Source organism: Chlorocebus sabaeus, chromosome 11 (genome assembly GCF_047675955.1).
Source record: "Chlorocebus sabaeus isolate Y175 chromosome 11, mChlSab1.0.hap1, whole genome shotgun sequence".
In the NCBI taxonomy this organism is placed as follows: domain Eukaryota; kingdom Metazoa; phylum Chordata; class Mammalia; order Primates; family Cercopithecidae; genus Chlorocebus; species Chlorocebus sabaeus.
The window spans coordinates 66,785,230-66,807,371 of NC_132914.1; the positions used below are offsets into that span (position 1 = coordinate 66,785,230).

General features: G+C 36.8%; 1 protein-coding gene across 7 annotated transcripts in view; it reads left to right on the forward strand.

The window, feature by feature from the left end:
* FRS2 (fibroblast growth factor receptor substrate 2) overlaps window positions 1-21,729 on the forward strand; it is a 110,391-nt gene extending 88,662 nt beyond the window's left edge. For all 7 annotated transcript variants that reach the window (XM_037996824.2, XM_008003984.3, XM_008003985.3 and 4 more), the window contains 6 exons: window positions 4,022-4,116; window positions 10,715-10,806; window positions 12,326-12,512; window positions 13,266-13,424; window positions 14,089-14,252; window positions 15,943-21,729. In XM_037996824.2, the coding sequence (XP_037852752.1) occupies window positions 10,741-10,806; window positions 12,326-12,512; window positions 13,266-13,424; window positions 14,089-14,252; window positions 15,943-16,893 (1,527 nt within the window). In that variant the 5' untranslated portion in view covers window positions 4,022-4,116; window positions 10,715-10,740 and the 3' untranslated portion in view covers window positions 16,894-21,729. The remainder of the gene's footprint in view (window positions 1-4,021; window positions 4,117-10,714; window positions 10,807-12,325; window positions 12,513-13,265; window positions 13,425-14,088; window positions 14,253-15,942) is intronic.
* The last annotated feature ends 413 nt before the right edge of the window (window positions 21,730-22,142 follow it).

The following is a 22,142-nucleotide window of genomic DNA, read 5'->3' on the forward strand; positions in this document are numbered from 1 at the left end:
TTCAGGACTCAATGTAGGGACCAGCTTTCCCAGGGAGCCTTTTTTGATGCTTCTTTCTGTCTTTCCTTCTGCTATGTATTGAATGTTCTGATAGCACCAGCACATGGGTCTGCAATTCTGCCACATATTCATTTTCTTGTCTGTCTCTCTCACTAGACAGTAAGCTCCTTGGAATCAGGAAATGTGTCCTTTATCTTTATTTCTAACACTTAACTCAGTGCCTGACACACAGAATAGGTGCTCAGAAAATACTTGGTAAAATGCCTCCGTGTGTGGATAGGGAAATGAATTCATTGTTTAATTTTCTCTTTAATATTGATAGTTGTTTAAAAATCATTTGTATCTACTACATAACCTTTTGTTAGCTTAATTCAAGCAACTATGTCTGAAATAAAGAAATGCTGCTTTAGGCTGGGCACAGTGGCTCACACCTGTAATCCTAGCACTTTGGGAGGCTGAAGTGGGAGGATTGCTTGAGCCCAGAAGTTCGAGACCAGCTTGGGCAACATAGTGAGATCCATCTTAAAAGAAATGCCACTTTATTAATATTTGAAATTTATCCACAGAAAAGTGAATTGATGACAGTTTAAATATACATAAGCATATGCTTAATCTTTTTTGATCATACTGGTTTTACTTGTCTTTGATAGAGAAATGAGAGGAATCTGGTTTAAACTGCAGTTCAGGGAATTTTGATTAGATATAATTGCGAGAAATTAAAGTACCAGATATTGAAGTGATTTGTAAGTAATGTAATTGATTTTTTTCAAGAGTTAAAAAGGGGGTGAGTGGAGGGTTACGTATTATGAAGCAGTTCATCAACTTTGTCCTCAGATTTAAAAAAAGGAAGAAAGATCTATTTAAGAATGTGCAAATACAACCATATTCATGGATGGATGCTTAAAAATAGTCATGTACCTTTGTAGTTTTGTGTATAGGTGTGTACTTTAAATTTTCATCTAGCAAGGGAACTGTTGCAGATGTCCTTGCTTTTGACATAATGGTTCTGATTTAAGGCAACTAGTAGAATGTACTGAGAATCTCCCCTCGTTAGCTTTTTTTTATTTAACTGCTCTTTTTCAGAATAATATAAATAATTCAGAAATCTTTGTCAGTGTTAAGAATTAACAGGAAATTAATGTGTATATTAAAAGACCTACCCAATGGTTAAAAAAAGAAAAAACAACAGCCAGACCATGGACACAACATGGGTTTTGAATGCCATCCTCTTGATTGTTTTCATGTAATGAAACATGGCAGTTTACTGTGCCCAAAATGTAGTTATGTTACTATGCTTCTAACTATTGACATTCTTTCATGGTTGTATTTGAACAAAATTACTGTAGTATTACTGTAGTATAAGCCAAATTCCCCCTCATTGCTAGTGAACCAAAAGAGCACATATACCTTCCTGAGCACCAAATTTATAATCATACTTGTGAATAGAGTTCAGTGTTCTCTTTACATGTCATTCTACAAGAATCATATTTGGAATAATTTAGGACAGCTTTACTAAATTTATTAATGTAATAATTGTTATAAGGATGTGCTTAAGTTCTAGATTTTCTGTGCTTACAGTGCAAAAGGCTTCTTTGTGAAATAAGAGACAGAATTTTACTTGTAATGATGATATAATAATGCCTTGTCTTTTAAAATGCTATTAATTTTCTAAATGTCTTTATATCCAGAGATATTTTGGTTTTTCATAATAGCTCTATGAAGTGGGTGTCCTAATCTTATAAATGAGGGAATGTTGACACAGAAAGGTTGACTGATGGTCAAAGGCATGCAGCATTGTATAATAACAAAGTACTGTTATTTCCACAGCTGACATTTACTAGTGCATACTAAATGCTAAACATGGTTTTTAAGATTTTTGTGTGTATTAATTAATAACTGCTTGGGCTTTGGTATCAGATCAAAATTTAAGTCTGGCTCTTCTGATCAGTTCTTGACCTTGGGAAAGCTACCTAACCTTTTTAAGGCTTGGTTTCCTTATTTGGAATGCAGAAATAATGGTAATATGTACCTTATTGGTTGTTTGGATTAAATGAGGCAATCCAAATGACCCTATGTGTGGCATACAGTAAGGTAAATTAGTTTGCTGTAGAAAAATGGGGTGGTGGTAGACAGCATTTAGTGTAATTTTTAGCCTCTTGGTAAAATTGCATTTTTTTTTTTTTACTAAGTGTCATAGTCAGTGCAGTTATATATACCTATTTTATAGAAAAATACTGATGTTACAACAATAAGATTATAGTTCCATGTAGTGCCTATAACCACCTTTTCCCTTACTGCCTCCAAATTATCTTTTAGTTCTTAGTCTTCCAACAATGGGGAGAAACCAAAGAGGGGTAAGAAGTCGTAGAGTGTCTCAGGCATCCAGTGGACACCCATGGTCCATTGGGTTATGTTCATTCCAGGAGTACTTTGATATGTCAGTTGCTTAGAACTCAGAATGTATTTTCTTGTAAAAAGTATTCTTCTAAATGAGGCACAAAAAATCTTGACTCCTTGATACAACTGACATGCTGGATATTTGCACTGAAAAACAGTGAAAGCAAGCAAAAACTCTATAATACATTGGCAGCATTAATCAAAATAATTAAAGAATAAAATTGAATAAATATTGATTCTCAAGAGATTAAAATAATTTCTGGAGATTCATGTGGGGACTCTTTAATATTTTTAAGAGCTTAATGAGTTGGTACACCAATTCTTTAATATGTTTAACTTCATTTCAAAGCTTGTGACTTTTCATTGGTAGTTAATAGGTAGATCACTATCATTTCTCTTAATTTTATGTGCAGTCATTAAATTCATTGCAGGATAAGGGTTGGAGAATGCTTATAAGTGGAATGAAGAATGAGAGGAATAGAGATGTTTCTGACTTAATTGGCCAAAATCCCTTAGAATACATTTTAGAAGAGACGGGCAAAGAGAGTATATATTCACCTAAAAGAATTGGTTTATGGTAGAATTAGTTCAGCCCTGGGCAGTTTTCCAAGCCAGAGACAAAGCGTGGTGTATATTTGAGCTCCTGGAGAAAAGAAAGGGATAGTAAAGAAGAGGGACTGGATTGCTGCCCACCTTAAAGTGAGGTGTAGCAGCATCTCCAAGGGGTGTGAGCCAACACCTGGCATGCTGATTTTATATATGAAATTGAAGTTCAGAGTTGAAATTGTTGACTGTCTGTGAGTATGTGGTTTTAGAAATGTTCATTTTGGCTATCAATTATATTTGTTCTCTAGTTAGTATGTAGATTAAAATGACACTTTTCCCATAACCCCTAATAAAATGCTGATACAGAGTAGGTATTCAGTAAATATTAGTGTCCCTGTTTGAGTAAGTTTGATTTTTTTGTGCTGTGAAGGGTAAATTGACCAGAAATTTTTCAAAAATATATTGAAATCTCTTGTAAATCTAGACTGTAATTTATCACTGTAATTTCACTGTTCTGTGATTCTGTGGCATGCTTGTTCATACCGTCCATTTTCTGATTTGCTGACTTGTCTGAACTGGTTTTGGAGGGGTCTTGTGGAGTAGGAAGATATGGAGGGTGGATTTTGAAGACAGCTCTTCCAGAGGAATTATGGTGAGTGAGGTTTAGGAAAAGTCACTGGGGACGGAGAATTAGTCTGCTACTGGCTAAAATGGGTTTTTAGAGCTGGAATGGAACCTAAGAGGTGGTTTAACCTAACCCCTCATTTTACAGCTGTGGAGATAAGTATAGAGAAGTGAGTTGTGCAAGTATTATAGCTGTAGTAGAGAAGCCAGAAACATCATAGAACTTAGACTATCACATTTTTATCATCTTTTTCTTCTGAAAAAGAGTGGTAACATGTGAATATTATATTACTTTTTAAAATTGATGTTATATATTAAATACTTTTTATTCAATCTTTTAGACTTTTGAGTTTGTTTAAATAGATTAACTGAACTAACCGTGCTGCCAGAAAGCTCATAAGGAATATTATTCTTTAGAAATGAGAAATGCTCAATGTTTTTCTTCTGTTTTTAGGTTAAGTCAACAAACAAAGAAAACATGGTATTTTGAAGTATGATTAAACTCCTGATGCTGCAGCAGAGGCTAAGAATATTAATGGCCAGATCTAGGTAAGTTGAAGTTTATTTATTTTTTACATCACTAAGCCTGCATTTACAATTATTTTTAATTTTTATTTTAAATACAGATGAGGTCCCGCTATGTTGCCCAGGCAGTTTCTAACTCTTGAGCTCACATGATTCTCCACCTCAGCTTCCCAAAGTGTTAGGATTACAGGTGTGAGCCACCACTCCTGGCCTATAATTTTTTAATGAGAGAATTTAATAATGTTTTCTTGAACTGCAATCATTTTGCTTCCTGATTGCTGACACCACCCCCTGACTCCCAAAGAACGAGGATAAATGGCTTTTATTAACTAAGACGTGTTTACTAATTTAAAGTATTCAGCAAACTTGTTACAGCATTGCTCTTCCCAAACAAAAGCTATCTTTTACTTTAGTTTAGTTTAGTTTAGTTTAGTTTCTGAGACAGAGTCTTGCTCCGTCGCCCAGGCTTGGAGTGCAGTGGCATGATCATAGCTCACTGCAGCCTCGACCACCTGGGCTTAAATGATCCTTCCACGTCAACCTCCCGAGTAGCTGGGACTACAGGTGTGTGCTACTATGCCCAGCTAATTTTCTATTTTTTATAGAGACAGAGTCTCACTGTGTTTCCCAGGCTGGTCTTGAACTCATGGACTTAATTAAGCAGTCCTCCCACCTCAGCCTCCCAAAGTATTGGGATTACAGATGTGAGCCACCACCTCCGCCTACCTATTGTTTTTAAATGTACCCTACTTGCTTTTGTATGTTGCTGTCTTGAGGGAGCATAATAAAATCATTTGTGTTTTTGTTGAGTTACCAACTTGGAGGAGTGTATACAAATGAGATCACATGGTTGTTCCTCAAGTGTTTACAATATTAGTGCATATTATTAGGTGTCACATAGCTCAGATGTAGTCTTCAAATATTAATCTGGTGGTCATAAATGCAGAATATCTAGTATCTAGCCTTTTCCCTTGCCTAAGAGTTTGTGGTTTAGGGGAAAGAATCAGAGATGTGGATGAAAACTTCACATTAAAGAAGTCTCCTTTCAGGAATTGGAAGATTGGCCACAACTGCCTGTGTTCCAGCTGTGTCTATCCCTCACTCATGCTAAGCCTATTCTTTAGCCTTACTGAGGCCACCTGTTTTTTTGTTTTGTTTTGAGTCTTTGCCCCATTTTCTATTTTGTTGGCTCTCTTCTTTACTTCTTTCCTGACTGGATGTGATGATCTGTCACTTCAAACCCCTGTATTGCCAACATCCTTTAGTAACCTCGCCCTCTTACCCTCTGTCCCTGGGTCAGTTGAACTATCCTGTGGACTGCTGAGCACAGCTAGCAAAACAGCATAATCTTGCCTCTGCAGCCTCTGCTGAGCTCTCATCTCAGCCTACTTAATAATCCTGCTCTCTTTTATTGGGTAGCTCCTCGGTGACTAATCCTGCCATTCTCAAGTCCCTCGTTCTGCAAGCCTTGCCTTCTCTTTTATAGAAGAAATGTAGGGTGATAAATGTTATCTACTTCAGTCTCTTTTTTATATTCCACCCACCCTTATGTCTTTCCTCTCTCCTCAGAGAATGAAGCATTCCTCCTTCTCTGGGTAAACCTCTCAATCTGGGCCCTGGAACTCGTCTCTAGTATCCCCCTCTGTTTTGATCCATCAATTAGCCCTTCTCTTTTCTTTGTTTTTCCTATGTTTTTAAACTTTCTTGACCTACTGATTTTAAGCCTGCATAAATCTGTGTTATCTTAAAATACATAACTCAGGTAATATATCCTCTTTTGAATATATTCACACCCTAGCCTTCTCTATTCTTTATTTTCTCAACCAGTTCTTGAAAGACCAGTTTCCATCCTCTAGGAGCTACCTCTTTATCTTCCACTTGCTCATTGCAGTTTGGCATCTGTCTCTGCCATGGATGGTGCTCTCCTGCTTGATGCTTACTTAGTTTGTACTATTCTGATCTTTTTTTTTTTTTTTTCCCTTCACTGGCTTCTCTCTACTCCTGTATTTAAACACATTTGTATTTCCCCAGAATTTCAACCACAGACCAGTCTTCATACTATCCTTGCGCTAGTGTTCAAGAGTTAAAATACTACGTGTGTTCTAATGTTTTACCTTCTCCCTCAAACACATACTCATGTACTTAACTATTGCACTTGGCCGTTCCCTGGGCTCTCAGTTGAACATATCTGAACAAATCGTTATCACTTCCTCTTGAAGACTATAGTTTTTTGTATCTCAGGTAATAGAACCCCAGCACCCTTCATCTGCCATGCTGGAAGCTGCTTCTTTTTTCCATTATATCAAGTCAGTTATTGGTGCTACTGACTTTTCCTCTTAAATGTTCCTTAAATTTATTGTTTTCTTCTTCATTCCTACCATTGCTGCTCTTGTTTTAGGTTTTTATCATATTTCATTTTTTAATAATCCCAAACTGATTTCCTTTCCTCTGATCTAAACACTTACTTAAATTTAAATATATGGTTATATTTAAAATGCACTTCTGACCATCTCACTTTTCTACTTAAAATACATCAGTGGTTTTCCATCATGTGTAGGATAAATTCCTTTCTCTTTGGCATGACATACAAGGCTTTCGTATCACATATTAGACATTTCATTAATTGTTGTACTGAACTCAAGCATTCAGTGTGGATACAGTCCCCAGGTAGGTTGCACTACCACTCATATAAATCATGTATCACATAGTGGTGGAGGTACATTCTGAGAAATGTGTCATTAGACACTTTTGTCACTGCACAAATGTCATAGAGTGTACTTACACAAACCTAGATGGTATAGCCTACTATGCACCTAGGATATATGGTATAGTCTGTAGCTCCTACTCTACAAATCTGAGCAACATTACTGTACTGAATACTATAGGCAGTTGTAGCACAATGGTAAGTATCTGCATTTCTAAACATAGAGAAGGTACAGTAAGAAAACTATGAAAGAGAAAAAATGGTACACCTGTACAAGGCACTTGCCATGAATGGAGGTTACAGGACTGGAAGTTGCTCTTGGGTGAGTTGGTTAGTGGGTGGTAAGTGAATGTGAAGGCCTAGAATGTTATTATACACTACTGTAGACTTTATAAAACTGTACACCTAGGCTACACTGTTTAAAATTTTTTTTCTTCAATAATAAATTAGCTTACTATAACTTTTACTTTATAAACTTTTTAATTTTTTGAAACTTTTTGACTCTCTTGTAATAATACTTAGCTTAAAACACATACGTTCTACAGCTGTACAAAAGTATTTTTTCTTTTTACCCTTTTTTCTGTTTTAAAATTTTTAACTTTTTTAACCTTTAAAACTTCTGTGAAAAACTAAGGCAAAGACACAAATACACACATTAGCATGAGCCTATACAGGGTCAGAATCATCCATATCACTGTCTTCTGCTTCTACATCTTGTCCCACTGGAAAGTCTTCAGGGGCAATAACGTGGAGCTGTCATCCCCTAGAAAAACTGCACCTTCTTCTGGAATACCTCCTGAAGGACTTGCCTGAGGCTGTTTTACAGTTAATTTTTTTTTTAATAAGTAGAAGGAGTATACTCTGAAATAATAGATATATAGTATAGTAAATAAACCAATTACATAGTCATTTATCATTATCAAGTGTTACGTACTGTACGTAACTGAATGTGCTATACTTTTATACACTGGCAGTGCAGTAGGTTTTTTTTTATACCAGCATTATCTCAAACACATGAATAATGTGTTGCACTGTGATGCTGTGATAGCTATAGTGTCAGTAGGTGAGAGGAATTTTTCAGCTCCCTTGTAATCTTAGGGAACCACTGTCATATATGTAGTCTGTTGCCGACCAAACATTGTTATGTGGCTCATGACTGTATATCCCTGCCAGCATGAGAGGTTCTACCTTAACAGGTAGCTTATGAAGATGCCAAATGGAAGGATGATTTTCCTGCTCCTTTTGAGAAAAAAAAAGTTGAAAAACATTCCTTTGGAGGATCATCTTTTGAGGCAAAAGCCGTACTGTAGTAATCTTTTAGCTCTTTATATTTCACAAGGAGGTTGGGGAGAATGAATATGTAATTTCAAGAAGACTTTTAAAAAATGTCTGTATCAATTATCCCTTAAAAATTTTTATATTACTCATCCTATAATTTATTAATATTAAACATTACTTTTTTAAAAAAATTAAATGTTTATAGAATATGTGCCATGTCTGAGGCAGGAGAATCTCTTGAACCCCGGGGGCCAGAGAGTGCAGTGAGCCAAGATCACACCATAGCACTACAGCCTGGGCAACAAGAGCAAAACTCCATCTCAAAAAAAAATATGTGTCATGTCAGTTGACATGCTTAGTGCCCTGGAAAATGAGCAAGGCAAGATTTCCTATCTTTAAAGGGATCACAGCAAAGTGGATGGTGCAGAAAGATAAACATTGCAACAGAGTGTGATAAAGGCCAAGATAGAGTTTATGCCATTCTATTGTGGGAACGCTAGAGGCAGTCTAGCTTCAAGTTCATTGGAAGATCAAGTCTCAAATCTAGGGAACATGTCCCTAACTTATTCAGGCTGCTTCATAGTTGGGCCCCATTTGTCTTCCAGTCTACCCTGTAGTCCAGTCTTACCGAACACCTCACTTTCTCCTGAATGTGGTATGACATTTCATGACTTTTGTCTGTCTCAGGTGCTTATTTCTCTTTACTTTGCTTAGCACATTGTTTCTACTCTCCTTTTAAATCCCAGCTCAAATAGTGCTTCCTTCCCTGCCTAACCCAGAAAGTTAGTTGCTCCCTTTCCTGTGCCCACAGTACTCTTCTCATATCCTAATACAAGGTTTATCGCAGTGCATTATCTATTTACCTCTCTCTCCTTCACCCACCCCACCACCCCCATGACACTCACAGCTCTTTGAAGACAAAGATGGTGACTTACGTGTCCTTGTACTGTGATACCTAGCTGGCATATTAGTTAAAGCAAAAATACCAAATATCATGAGTCTTAATTAACTTTACTATTATATGTTATCATATACACTTTTGGTTTATACACTAGTATACTTTTTCATCTTTTTAATACTTAAACCTGCTAGGGATCCTTCACATTTGTTTAATACAGTCCATTTAAATCACAAAGGTCCTATAGCACCTACTATATGCTAGGTATTGTGTTAGGTACTAGGAATGTAAAAATGAGTAAGGTTCATCCCTGCTGGCAAGAGGCTCACAATGGAGGAAAGAAGACAGATAAACAGACACTAGCCACAATTTCTACTCAGTACAAAGTGGGATAGATGCTATGATACTAGGAAGCCCAGGGTGCTTTGGGGTAGCATATGCATGACGGTCATACATAGTAAGTATAACTTGCCAAGTTACTTAGAGTCAGGGAAAGCATCCTAGAGGAACTGCACTTTGAGTTGAATCTTGAGAAAGGAAAGAAGCAGAAAGGGAGCAGCTTGGAAGGATGTGAGAGACCAAGATGCTCTGGGGAAACCACACCTTGTTTATTCTGACTGGACTAAGAATAGGGCTTGAAACAGAGCAGGGAGAGTCTAGACTGGATCTGTAGACAGGGATCACCTTGCATCTGATCGGATCTATCATACTGAAGAGTTTATACTGTTAAACTGAAGATAGTAGAGAGCCACTGAATAATTTTCAACAAGCTTCAATCAAATTTATGTTTGTAATGTTTTGTAGCTTCTGTGCTTCCTTCCCTCCTCCTTTTTTCATATATTGTCATATTCTGTATGATTATTTCCCTTACTTGTAAGTAATGCTTTGGCATTTTATTTATCTGCTCAGTTGGAGTGTTCTTAAACACTCAATGTCAGGTGTATAACCACTTCTCTCTCCTTCTGTGGGAAAGGAGTATTAAATAGACATACTGTATCAGTTTTGCCAGTATTCTGTGTGTTACTTTACTGCTTAATTTTAAGTTGTCTTTCCCCCTTACCAATGAACTATTCGAAATTTGATTTTGTTTTAATTACCAATGAGCTCTTGTCTTGTGGAGACATAAAAGATACTACAATGAGTAACAACAGTCAGAATACCTGCCCCAGAAGTTTACCATCCCTTTGGTGATTTTTTATTTAAAGAAGAACAAGCCAGGCCTGGCAGTCCTGTAGTCCCAGCTACTCAGGAGGCTGAGGTGGGAGGATCACTTGAGCCCAGGAGTTTGAACCCAGCCTTGGGCAACATAATATCTGCCTGCCTGTCTCTGTCTCTGTCTCTCTGTTTCTCTCTCTCTCTCTAAAGAAGGACATGAAATTCCTGATAAGCCACAAAGAGTTAATTTCATTAACTCTTGAACACAAGTTAATTATTTAAATAATATATATGAGACCTTAAGTTGGTTTGTTTTTTAGATGATTTTAGAATAGGTGACCTTTGGAAATTTAACTAGAAATTTGAGATTTGTGTGACAGTATTATTGCCTCACAAAATTTATTCTCATTATTACTGAGTAAAATCAACTAGCTAGCTGTATAAAATCTAGCTGCAGCCATATACCTTGTTGGACTTAATTTTCTGCATCAGAATAATGTTTGTGTTAGATTATTTCTAAAGTCTTTTTCTGTTTACAGTTGTTGTATCCTTCATCTAATACATTTTCCAAATTATTTTTCATGTAGTGCACACATGGTCTTCTGAAGAAGCCATGGGTAGCTGTTGTAGCTGTCCAGATAAAGACACTGTCCCAGATAACCATCGGAACAAGTTTAAGGTCAGTAAAACTGGTTGAGTTATATATCTTACTGCCTAGTTGGGTGTTCTTTATTTCACTTAACATATCTTAGGCTGGGTGCGATGACTCACGCCTGTAATCCCAGCACTTTGGGAGGCCGAGACAGGCAGATCACGAGGTCAGGAGATCGAGACCATCCTGGCCAACATGGTAAAAACCCGTCTCTACTAAAAATACAAAAAAAATTAGCTGGGTGTAGTGGCGGGCGCCTGTAGTCCCAGCTACTCAGGAGGCTGAGGCAGGAGAATGGCGTGAACCCGGGAGGCAGAGCTTGCAGTGAGCCAAGATCATGCCACTGCACTCCAGCCTGGGCGACAGAGCGAGACTCTGTCTCAAGAAAAAAAAAAAATCTTATTCCTGGCATTCATCGCCAAACCCTTCTATTTCCCTTTCTTTCCACCCTTTCTTGATTTAATAAACAATGACAACATTTTCTTACAGTATGGAATTTTTTTTTTTAGTTTTCCTTTGGTCCTCTGTATCTTATTAGCCACACTGTTGTGGTAACACTGTTTTTAAAATGCCATTTTACAGGTTGCCTTTTCAATCTCATCACTATCTTTCAGTTATTATGTTAATGCGTGCCTGTGGGATTTCTTGACTCTACTTCAAGTCACCCTCTGATTCATCCTGTAGTCACCATCAAATTAATCTTCTTTCATCATTTACTAACCTGTTTGCTAAAACTTCTGTGGTGTTATTTTACCTATAGGCTAAATGCTCCTATAGCTGTTTTGTGTCTGATAATCTGACCTTGATCTGTTATAAAGAGTAGCCTTGATCACACAAACCTAGGTGTAAGTCTGTTACTTTATAAGCTTTGTGACCTTGGGCAGGTTACATTATTACTGGGTTTTAGTTCCATTTTTGTACAGTGTAGTCTAGGATTGTTATGAGGGTTAAATGAGAAAAATACATATAAAGCTCTTCTCCCACTCCCGGGGAATAGTAACTTCTCCCTAAGTGTTATCTACTGCTCTAGTCTTTGGACGTGTTTTGAAGCTCAGCAGTACTAAACCTTTCCTTATATGAACTCTGTACCAATCTATTTCGGTCTCTTTGAAAGGTACTTTTTTGTTCTGCTTTAACATTGTGTTTTTATGATGTCCCCTTTATCTCCTGACCCACTGGATTTCCCCCCTGATTTTATTTTCTGTGTCAATTTATTTATACTAGTGGTCCAGCTAAAGGCCCTCCTCCTCTTACATGAAGGTGTCTCAACAACCTTAGGCCACATTTCCTGCCTTCTGCAGCCACTGTTGCATTCATTTGTCAATTAATCATACACTGTTTTGTGTTTGTATGTTTTGTTTCCCCAGTGGAAATGTAAATTTCTTACAGATCTGAACTGGTGTTACACTGCTACATAGTCCATGCCTGACACACACATTGGTTGATGAATGAACTAACAAATTACAAATAACTAATTAGCAACAATGCGTTTTCCTGACGAATTGGTGAAATATTTGCACGACTGTCACCTTTTTTTTTTTTTTAGGTCATTAATGTGGATGATGATGGGAATGAGTTAGGTTCTGGCATAATGGAACTTACAGACACAGAACTGATTTTATACACCCGCAAACGTGACTCAGTAAAATGGCACTACCTCTGCCTGCGACGCTATGGCTATGACTCGAATCTCTTTTCTTTTGAAAGTGGTCGAAGGTGTCAAACTGGACAAGGTAGAATCTTTGTTTCTTTTTCCAATTATTATATTTGAAATATTATTCTTTCAGCTATTCTGTATATAAAGATTAATATTTTTCTTATGAAAATCCCAAAATAAACAGATTGTTAAGAAAAGATATAGTATACTATGTATTCATTTATCAAGTGTTTATTAAGCACATTGTCTATGTGAGACATTTTGGCTCGTGTTACCTTTAAGATTTTTCAGTAAATGACTGGGCCTGCTAAATTGACTAAATGTCTTTATCATTGATTTTTTTACTACCTATTACTTGAATGGCCTTGACAAGTTACAGGACTTCTGTTGAATGTTAAATTTCTTCTCTATAACAGGGAAATGGTAATACCTATCTTATAATTATTGTAATAATTAAACAAGACAGCAATTGGAAAACACCTAGGGACTTTCCAAGGGGCCTGTTACATGGCAGATGATCACCTTGGAGTAGTGAGTTGGGCTCCCCCTGCTGTTAGAAACAGACGAGCCTTAAGTGTGCAGGTCTTGATTTCATCAGCTTTGTTTTGGGCCATCTCCCTTAGACAAATGAAAATTATTCTGTAAACTTTTGGCGGGGGCTTGTTTTGAAACAGGGAATAATCATTAATTTATCAGATATTTATTTTAAAGGGATTTCTTACTCTTGGTGCATAGAATGCTTACTTTACAATTCTGCTCTTTGTCAAGTGTTCCCATAGTTTTTCCAAAGGTATGTTAACTATTTTTCCCTTTTGGTTTATATTTGTAGGAATCTTTGCCTTTAAGTGTGCCCGTGCAGAAGAATTATTTAACATGTTGCAAGAGATTATGCAAAATAATAGTATAAATGTGGTGGAAGAGCCAGTTGTAGAAAGGAATAATCATCAGACAGAATTGGAAGTCCCTAGAACACCTCGAACACCTACAAGTAGGTACCCATTTTCCCTCTCACATTTTGAATAACAGACATTTAGTTGTAAGATACAGATTATGGATATTTAGTCAATAACACACTATAAATCACCGTTGGATAACAGAAGTATAATGGTTGTCAGTTTTTAAAAACAGCTGTAGGCCGGGCACGGTTGTTCACGCCTGTAATCCCAGCACTTTGGGAGGCTGAGGTGGGCAGATCATGAGGTCAGGAGATCGAGAGCATCCTGGCTAACACGGTGAAACCCCGTCTCTACTAAAAAAATACAAAAAAATTAGCCGGGCGTGGTGACGGATGCCTGTAGTCCCAGCTACTCGGGAGGCTGAGGCAGGAGAATGGCATGAACCTGGGAGGTGGAGCCTGCAGTGAGCCGAGATCGCGCCACTGCACTCCAGCCTGGGCGACAGAGCGAGACTCCATCTCAAAAAAAAAAAAAAAAGCTGTAGTTCTATGTACTTCAAATATTTTAAAAATGAAAACATTTAGTATTTCATATTATCTAAAATATGGAGTGGGAGTAATACTATTTGTGCTCTGATTTCTGCTGTCTTGGCAGAAAGACCTCTCATAATCCTCTCAGTACAGATTCGATTCTTAATCATTTTTATTCTCTCTGCCCCCACCCCCCTTTTCCTTAAACCAATAAAAAAAAACTCAGCTCCAGGATTTGCTGCTCAGAACTTACCTAATGGATATCCCCGATATCCCTCATTTGGAGATGCTTCATCCCATCCTTCAAGCAGACATCCTTCTGTGGGAAGTGCTCGCCTGCCTTCAGTAGGGGAAGAATCTACACATCCTTTGCTTGTGGCTGAGGAACAAGTAAGCATATGCTACGGTGTAACAGCAATAATGATTGTTCAGAGTCAGGGTACCACTGTGCTAAAACTAGACGATTTTATTCAGCTTGAAGTTTATCTGTTTGTAAATTACTTTTGTAGTGAACAATCAGAGGAAATAGCATATATTTGCTGGCTTATGCTCAAATATATGCGGGCATTCAGGGGAACTTAGCATTACAGTAGCTTGTGGGTTCACAGAAGAGGAACATCTATAGATTAAGAAAGGCATAACTAATGGTCAGTTCCCATTATAAGAACGTCCAATGGATTAAGAGTTTATGCTGCTTTTCATATTTTAGCCGTTACAGTCAGTGAACTACTAGTAGGAAGGTAGATTTTGCTGTTAATGTTACGGAGTTATTTAGTGTTCCTGATTATTCTAGTTTTCATGTGTGGAATGAAGTATCTGGTTGGAACCTCTGTATTAATTAGTTATACTTATGTTTTGTAAACCATATGTCATATTAAAAAGTTTTTAGTGTTTTTAAAATCAGTTTCTTTGTGTTCTGTACATAATGAGTTCTTATTTACCGTAATTACGTGAGTCTTTCTGTGTCGCGCAAGCTGGAGTACAGTGGCGTGATCTCAGCTCACTGCAACCTCCACCTCCCGGGTTCAAGCAGTTCTTCTGCCTCAGCCTCCCAGGTAGCTGGGATTACAGGCACAGGCCACCACACCCGGCTAATTGTTTCATATTTTTAGCAGAGACAGGGTTTCACTGTGTTGGCCAGGCTAGTTTTGAACTCCTGACCTCAAGTGATCCACCTGCTCCAGCCTCCCAAAGTGTTGAGATTACAGGCGTGAGCCACTGCGCCCGGCCTTTCTAAATATTTTTATATTATCTCCCCAAAATACCATTAAGCTTTTCTAAATAGTGATAATTTCTTACTAGGTGGCATTTATTTTATATCTATGCATTTTACAGAACTCTTATTAAATCTAGTAGAGTTTATCTTATATAGTCAGATCATCAGTAAATAAGGATAAATTTATCTCTTTTCAAAGTTATTTATTTCTGGATCATATTTTAATGCTTTGAGAACCTCTACAACAGCAGCAAAATGATAATCCCTATTTTGTTCCTGATTTTTATTTTTTGCATAATTATCATGTTTAACAATCAAATATAATGCTGCATGTTACTTTATCTTTTGAGATGGAGCCTCACTCTGTTGCCCAGACTGCTATGTAGTGGTGCAATCTTGGCTCACTGCAACCTCTGCCTCCCGGGTTCAAGTGATTTGCGTGCCTCGGCCTCCAGAGTAGCTGGGATTACAGGCGCTCACCACCATGCCCAGCTAATTTTTGTATTTTTAGTAGGGACGGGGTTTCACCACGTTGGCCAGGCTGGTCTCGAACTCCTAACCTCAAGTGATCCACCCGCTTCAGTGTGCCAGAGTGCTGGGATTACAGGCGTGGGCCATTGCACCCAGCCTGCATGTTATTTTAAAGTCATTACTCTTTTATCAAATTAGGAAGACATTTCTACATTTCTTCTCTCTTTCCACCTTTTTATTAATAAAAAAATAGTTGCAAAAGTTTTGAAGTAAGGGTACATTTGGAGAGAAAGTTAATAAAATTAACTTGTTAATAAAATTAACTGATGTGGTCAGGCTTTTTTTCAGTTTTGTTTTTTTAAGTAAATTAATTCACTTTCTGTTTTGTTTTAGGTACATACCTATGTCAACACTACAGGTGTGCAAGAAGAGCGGAAAAACCGCACAAGTGTGCATGTTCCATTGGAGGCGAGGGTTTCTAACGCTGAAAGCAACACACCAAAAGAAGAACCAAGTAGTATTGAGGACAGGGATCCTCAGATTCTTCTTGAACCTGAAGGAGTCAAATTTGTTTTAGGGCCAACGCCTGTTCAAAAGCAATTAATGGAAAAAGAGAAATTGGAGCAACTTGGAAGAGATCAAGTTAGTGGAAGTGGAGCAAATAACACAGAATGGGACACTGGCTATGACAGTGATGAACGAAGAGATGCACCCTCTGTTAACAAACTGGTGTATGAAAATATAAATGGGCTATCTATCCCTAGTGCCTCAGGGGTCAGGAGAGGTCGTCTGACATCCACCAGTACCTCAGATACCCAGAATATCAACAACTCAGCTCAGAGAAGAACTGCATTATTAAACTATGAAAATCTACCATCTTTGCCTCCTGTTTGGGAAGCCCGCAAGCTAAGTAGGGATGAAGATGACAATTTAGGACCAAAGACCCCATCTCTAAATGGCTACCATAATAATCTAGATCCAATGCATAACTATGTAAATACAGAGAATGTAACAGTGCCGGCAAGTGCTCACAAAATAGAATATTCAAGGCGTCGGGACTGTACACCTACAGTCTTTAACTTTGATATCAGACGCCCAAGTTTAGAACACAGGCAGCTTAATTACATACAGGTTGACTTGGAAGGTGGCAGTGACTCTGACAACCCTCAGACTCCAAAAACGCCTACAACTCCCCTTCCACAAACCCCTACCAGGCGCACAGAGCTGTATGCCGTGATAGACATCGAGAGAACTGCTGCTATGTCAAATTTGCAGAAAGCACTGCCACGAGATGATGGTACATCTAGGAAAACTAGACACAATAGTACTGATCTGCCCATGTGAGCCTGGAAAGCATTATGTTGTTTGCACCTTTGTGAAGTTTTTAAAAATGAAGATGCAAGTACTTCATTTTCATTTCTAAATACTAATTCCTTTTATAGACTGATAAAATTTTTTTCTGAGTATTTCATGTGCATCTTTAACTAAAGGGAATTAATGTAGAGCAGGTACTCCTTAAAGAACACTAATTTCATTATATACTACTCGTTGTACAGCAGCATTCCTGTTTTCACAGTGCCTATTTAAAATGAAAGTTGAAGTGAATGACATGCTGGTTGATTTTTATCAATATTCTGGACTTAACACATATCTTTCATGTCTAAGTCATAGTTGGCTTTTAAAACTTTTTATAAAGCCTCTTGACAATGTGCATTGCTAACAGATAACTATAGGCTTTGAAAGTAATGCTCGTAGATTCAGTGTTCACAGTATGTGGCCTCCAGCATGTAACATGAGGAATCCTTTATTTCATTAATTAAAGGCTTTTTTACTTGAGCCAAAACATATGTAAAGGAAACAAGTACCACACCTCCTCTTATACCAGTCAGCTCCTTTGTCTTCAGTGTTACTAGAAAGCAGCCTGTGTCCATGAGTATGGTTTGCTGTTGGTGTACTGAAAGGCAAGAAGGAGACAAGATTTTCTATTTACTCATCTCATGATGTCATTTGAAGGGCATGTCCACATATCTTACTCAGAATTATAATAGGCTCAAGAATCAGTCTCAGGTCACTTTACCCAAAAACATTTGAAAATCTGAACCACAATCTCTTGAAAGTTTTTCTCCTATAGATTATTGACAAAACATTGTTTTCTGGAGGCATTTGTGCCATTAGGTTTCCATTTATCTTCAGTTTTTTCTTTGGTGTTTGGGATGTCTTATTTTGTTGCTTTATGTCCTTTTCAATTTAAAATGTTTGAGTTTGTATATAGTTTTGAAATTGGATTATGTGTTCATTGTTGTTTGCATTTTTGTCAAATTATGGTTTTGAAGGTTCATTTGGAACTTACTGTTATTCTGTAACAGGGTTGCCCTTGTCCAGTATTTATTTATATGCTGTTTACTTTTCAAGTTGATAAAAACATTCTCTCAATTCTAAATTTACTTGTGTCCATAGGTGATCTCTTTAGCAACTGAGAAAAAAAGGAAGATACTTTTAACATGCAAAGTTCCCTCAAGGTGTACCGTGTTTTCTCTGTGGGCACTCTTCCCCAGCACTTTAGCAGTAATTCCCCCAGCTACACGCTGCAGTTGTACTCTGCCCACTCTAGTGTTCCTCAGCTCTGCTGTCCGTTTACTTGTAGCGGGATCTTTGATTATCCTTTGATTTCCATGAAATATTAATATTGTTGCCAGCATAGCAGGTGCAGTGGAAGTCTTGTAGCAATGAGATTGTATCATAATTTAGGATTTAAAATGAATTAAAGTTTATATAAACTGAAGAGTCTCCGTATGTCATACTCTTGGAAAATCAAAGATGTTCCAATTTCCTAAACATTAGAGAATATGAGAGAAGGTAGAGTGGAAAAAGGTTAGGTAACCTTGCAAAATATTTTACTATTTCCTCTAAATATGAGGAAGTTTGAGATTATGATCTGGATCTACCAGATATAACTAAGGTTAATTTAGCATGAAAAAGTTTTAGTCATATTAGCATCCAACCTATTCAGTAAATAACCGAATCATAGGACAGTGATGGATTAGGAGAACAATAGAGTGGGATCATTATAAAGAAAATAAATTATTAAAGGTGTCTTTATCGTTTTCAGTGCCATTTTAGTGTCTTTATTATAAATCAATATCAGTGTATTTTATCATTCTATGTGCATAGCAGAATTTTCTTTTCCCCCTTTTGTTCCCTTGTGAACTTGGTGCTTATTAAAGTGTTCACTGTTCCCTTAAAAGAGAGCAGTGGTATAGGTGTGCAGTTTCCGTGATGCAGGTTCCATTTTTAATACATTGTTCCACTATCCTTTCTTCTGAGTAAATTGCTAATTGTGCCAAATTTATGTAATAGTTTTTGTAACGTGGAATAAGAATTATGATGGAACCAATGCACATAGTTTTTTTCTGAAACAACCAGTCAAGGCAGAACATTAATCTCCAAATGAAAGGGCTGATCTATTTATTCATTTTGGAGGTTGGATACTTTATTCTTTCCGTCATCCTTTTCATTATTTCCTCTGGATTCTAATTAGTTTTTATTTTTTTAGATAACTCCAATATAATCATTACAGTTTATGCTTTAAATACTGTGTGCTTTAAAAATGAAAATGGGACCAATTTGCTAAGAATTTGATTTTAGGTACTATAAGAGTATTAGGAAGATATATACAACTGGTGTTAATTTCTAGATGTCTTCTAGAAATCACTTGTGTTCCTATTTAATAAAAGGTAATTTAGAATACTACTTGTCCTTTGCAGTAGTTTAGTAATGGGCATTAAGCTGTGTCCTGGAAAGATGTACCTATTACTAGGTGCATTTTAGAATGAAATATTAATATTTTATTAGCATATAATTATGGCCATATATCTCAGATTTTCTGAGGCAGATCTAATTTTAGATAATTCTGTTGGTAGACCATGTGATCCTTCTTTTTGGTTTTGGAAATATAATCATTGTTAATGTTTTCCCTCCAAATAGAATACTGATTTATCCATATAAATCATAACAGCATCTATCCCATGCCAGGGTTGGAAACTGATATTGGTATTACTTGTGTTTTTTCTTAGTGTGTTTTATTTCCCAGTTTCATCTTATTTTAAAAATGAAAATATGGTGCCTTCCCTCCCTCCAGGAAGACTGGCAAATAGTTCCTTTTATTTACTGCTGCTGTGGAGTGATGAGATATGCACTTTACTCTTGAAGATTCAGCAAAAAGCTTTTCACTTCCCAGTATATCCAGAATACATCACATCTGGGACTTAGGAAAATTTGCCAAGCAATCTTTGTTTTTATAGATACTAATGTTGACCCTCTCCACCGTTCAATGTTATAAATAGAACAAGTCAAGCTAGTGTTTGTTAATCTCCTTCCCCTCGCCAAAACTGTGGCACAGCATATAAAAATGTACCTCAATAATGTTCTATTAAAAATGGGACAGGGGCCTTATGTTTTCATAATTTCCCAACAATGTGCCGCCATATTTTTGCCTAGAGGTAAAGGTTTTAACAGATGAAAAAGTACTTCCCAATTCCCCCTGTGCTATTCCTAACCTATAATGCCCAAATGTTTTGTGCAATGTGTAGTGTGTGTGTATAAATACATATATTCTTGAAGTAGACATACCATCAGAGACATCATTCACAAGTAACTGATGTATTGGCATCTCATTCATATTTCTGATGTGTGAGGTATATGGTACTAATTACCTTTTCCTTGATGTTTGCCAAATTTGAATAAAGGCATTGGTACGAAATTACAGAATGTAAAGAAAATGTTTTTGGCTTGAAAAATTAACAAATATTTTATGACATACCACAGTATACTCTGCCCAAACCAGCCCCCTATCTATCTTTCCTGTTCTTTACATCCCTGTTCCCCATCCCTACTTCCTCATTTTTTTGGGGTATAACACAGTTCTTTTGTAGCATCATTATAATTGCAGTTCTATGGCAATTGGACAATTATAGCATGGAAACAGACTGGTATTAATAGTACAGTAGTCACCAGTGTGCCACATTTGCATTAGTAATGCAAAATATACATTTTATAAAGGACAAACTTTGTGTTATGTTTTATTTTCATTACATTGTATAATATTGTAAGATTATTGTATGTCCTCATTTGCATTATAAATGTTTTTTTCCTACGTAAAGGCATAAATATAGCAACTTTGTATAAAGGTAGCTTATTAGATTTTTAATTTTTTCTTTTATAAAAAATTGTCTAACAGTGGGACTACCATTGCCAAACTGTATATGAAATATGAATTTTACCCCCATGGTTAATTTCTTTTATAAACATTCCGTATTTCTCTAATAAAGGACATAAGTGATACTGTACTATGCATAAATTGTATCTTAATGCTGTTTCAGATCAGCATTTTAAATTTTGGTTTGCATTTTTAATATTGGCAAAACGTAACCACTGTTAATTAAAATAAAACCTTGTATATGTAACAACATAATTTGCCCTCTATCCCTTCCCACCCTTTGTTCTCTATTTCTCCCTATCAGTGCCAACTTCATACATTTTGTAGCATGGCAATAAAATATAACTTTTACACTGAGGCCGAGTGTGGCTTTTTGGAGGAAGTGGGGATGGGACAATTGCCCTCTAGTTGTCTTTTGCATATGACTGTTTTTGCATATAAGCCATGTCAGGCATGAAAAGTTCTCTCATATATGATGTAAACATGCTTTTAAGGACAAGTGTGAATGTGCTTTTTAAGCTTAATTTTTGTCAAGACAAATAACTAATTTTTTTATCTTTGGAGAAGTCAGAGTTCTTTAAGTACAATCAAACGTTTATTAACTGGAGTACTTAGAATAAGCTAGTAATTGAATTTAGTTCAACAAGGGCTAAGCAACACATTTTTTAAAATCCTTATTTATTGTAGAGTATTATACTGTCCTACAAATTATGTAAAGTATGGTTTAATATTAGATGACTTTGGATTTTGCAATGCCTTACTGTTGTCATTCTAGCATAAATATCCATGATGAGGTACTCAAGTTGATACTGGAAGCTGAGCTGATCATACACTGACCTGAAGCATTCATGAAAAGCTACTTTGTTGAATAAAGTCTGATTGGAGTTCTTTTCATGCTCACTTTCCCCTTACTGCCGAAAGTAGATTGCAATAAAACCCCAATAAAACGTGTGGTTGGATATCTACTTAAAGTTTTATTGTATTTATATTTCACATACTACTTGAAACTTCATGACATTTTCTTTCCTAGTCTCATATCAGTGCCTTTGTTTTCAAAATGAACATATCATAAAAATGAAATTGTAACTATTTGACAGGCTCTCTCACAGTTTTATCTGTGCGATCATTCCAGATAGTAGTTCTCAGCTCTGGGACTTCAAACCTGTTTTTAGCCACTGAGTGACATTGCAAAGCCTTAGTTGAGTACAGGTCAAGATGGAAATTATTTAAACAATGAAGGAGATGGACATGTCCACAAATGATTGATGTAACTGGCATGATAAAGACACAAAGGAAGGGCATCCAACTCAGCCTAGGGGTGCAGGTTTTCAAGCAAAGCTGCTTGGAGGGGGTGATCCCTGAGGGGTTTTGTTTAAAG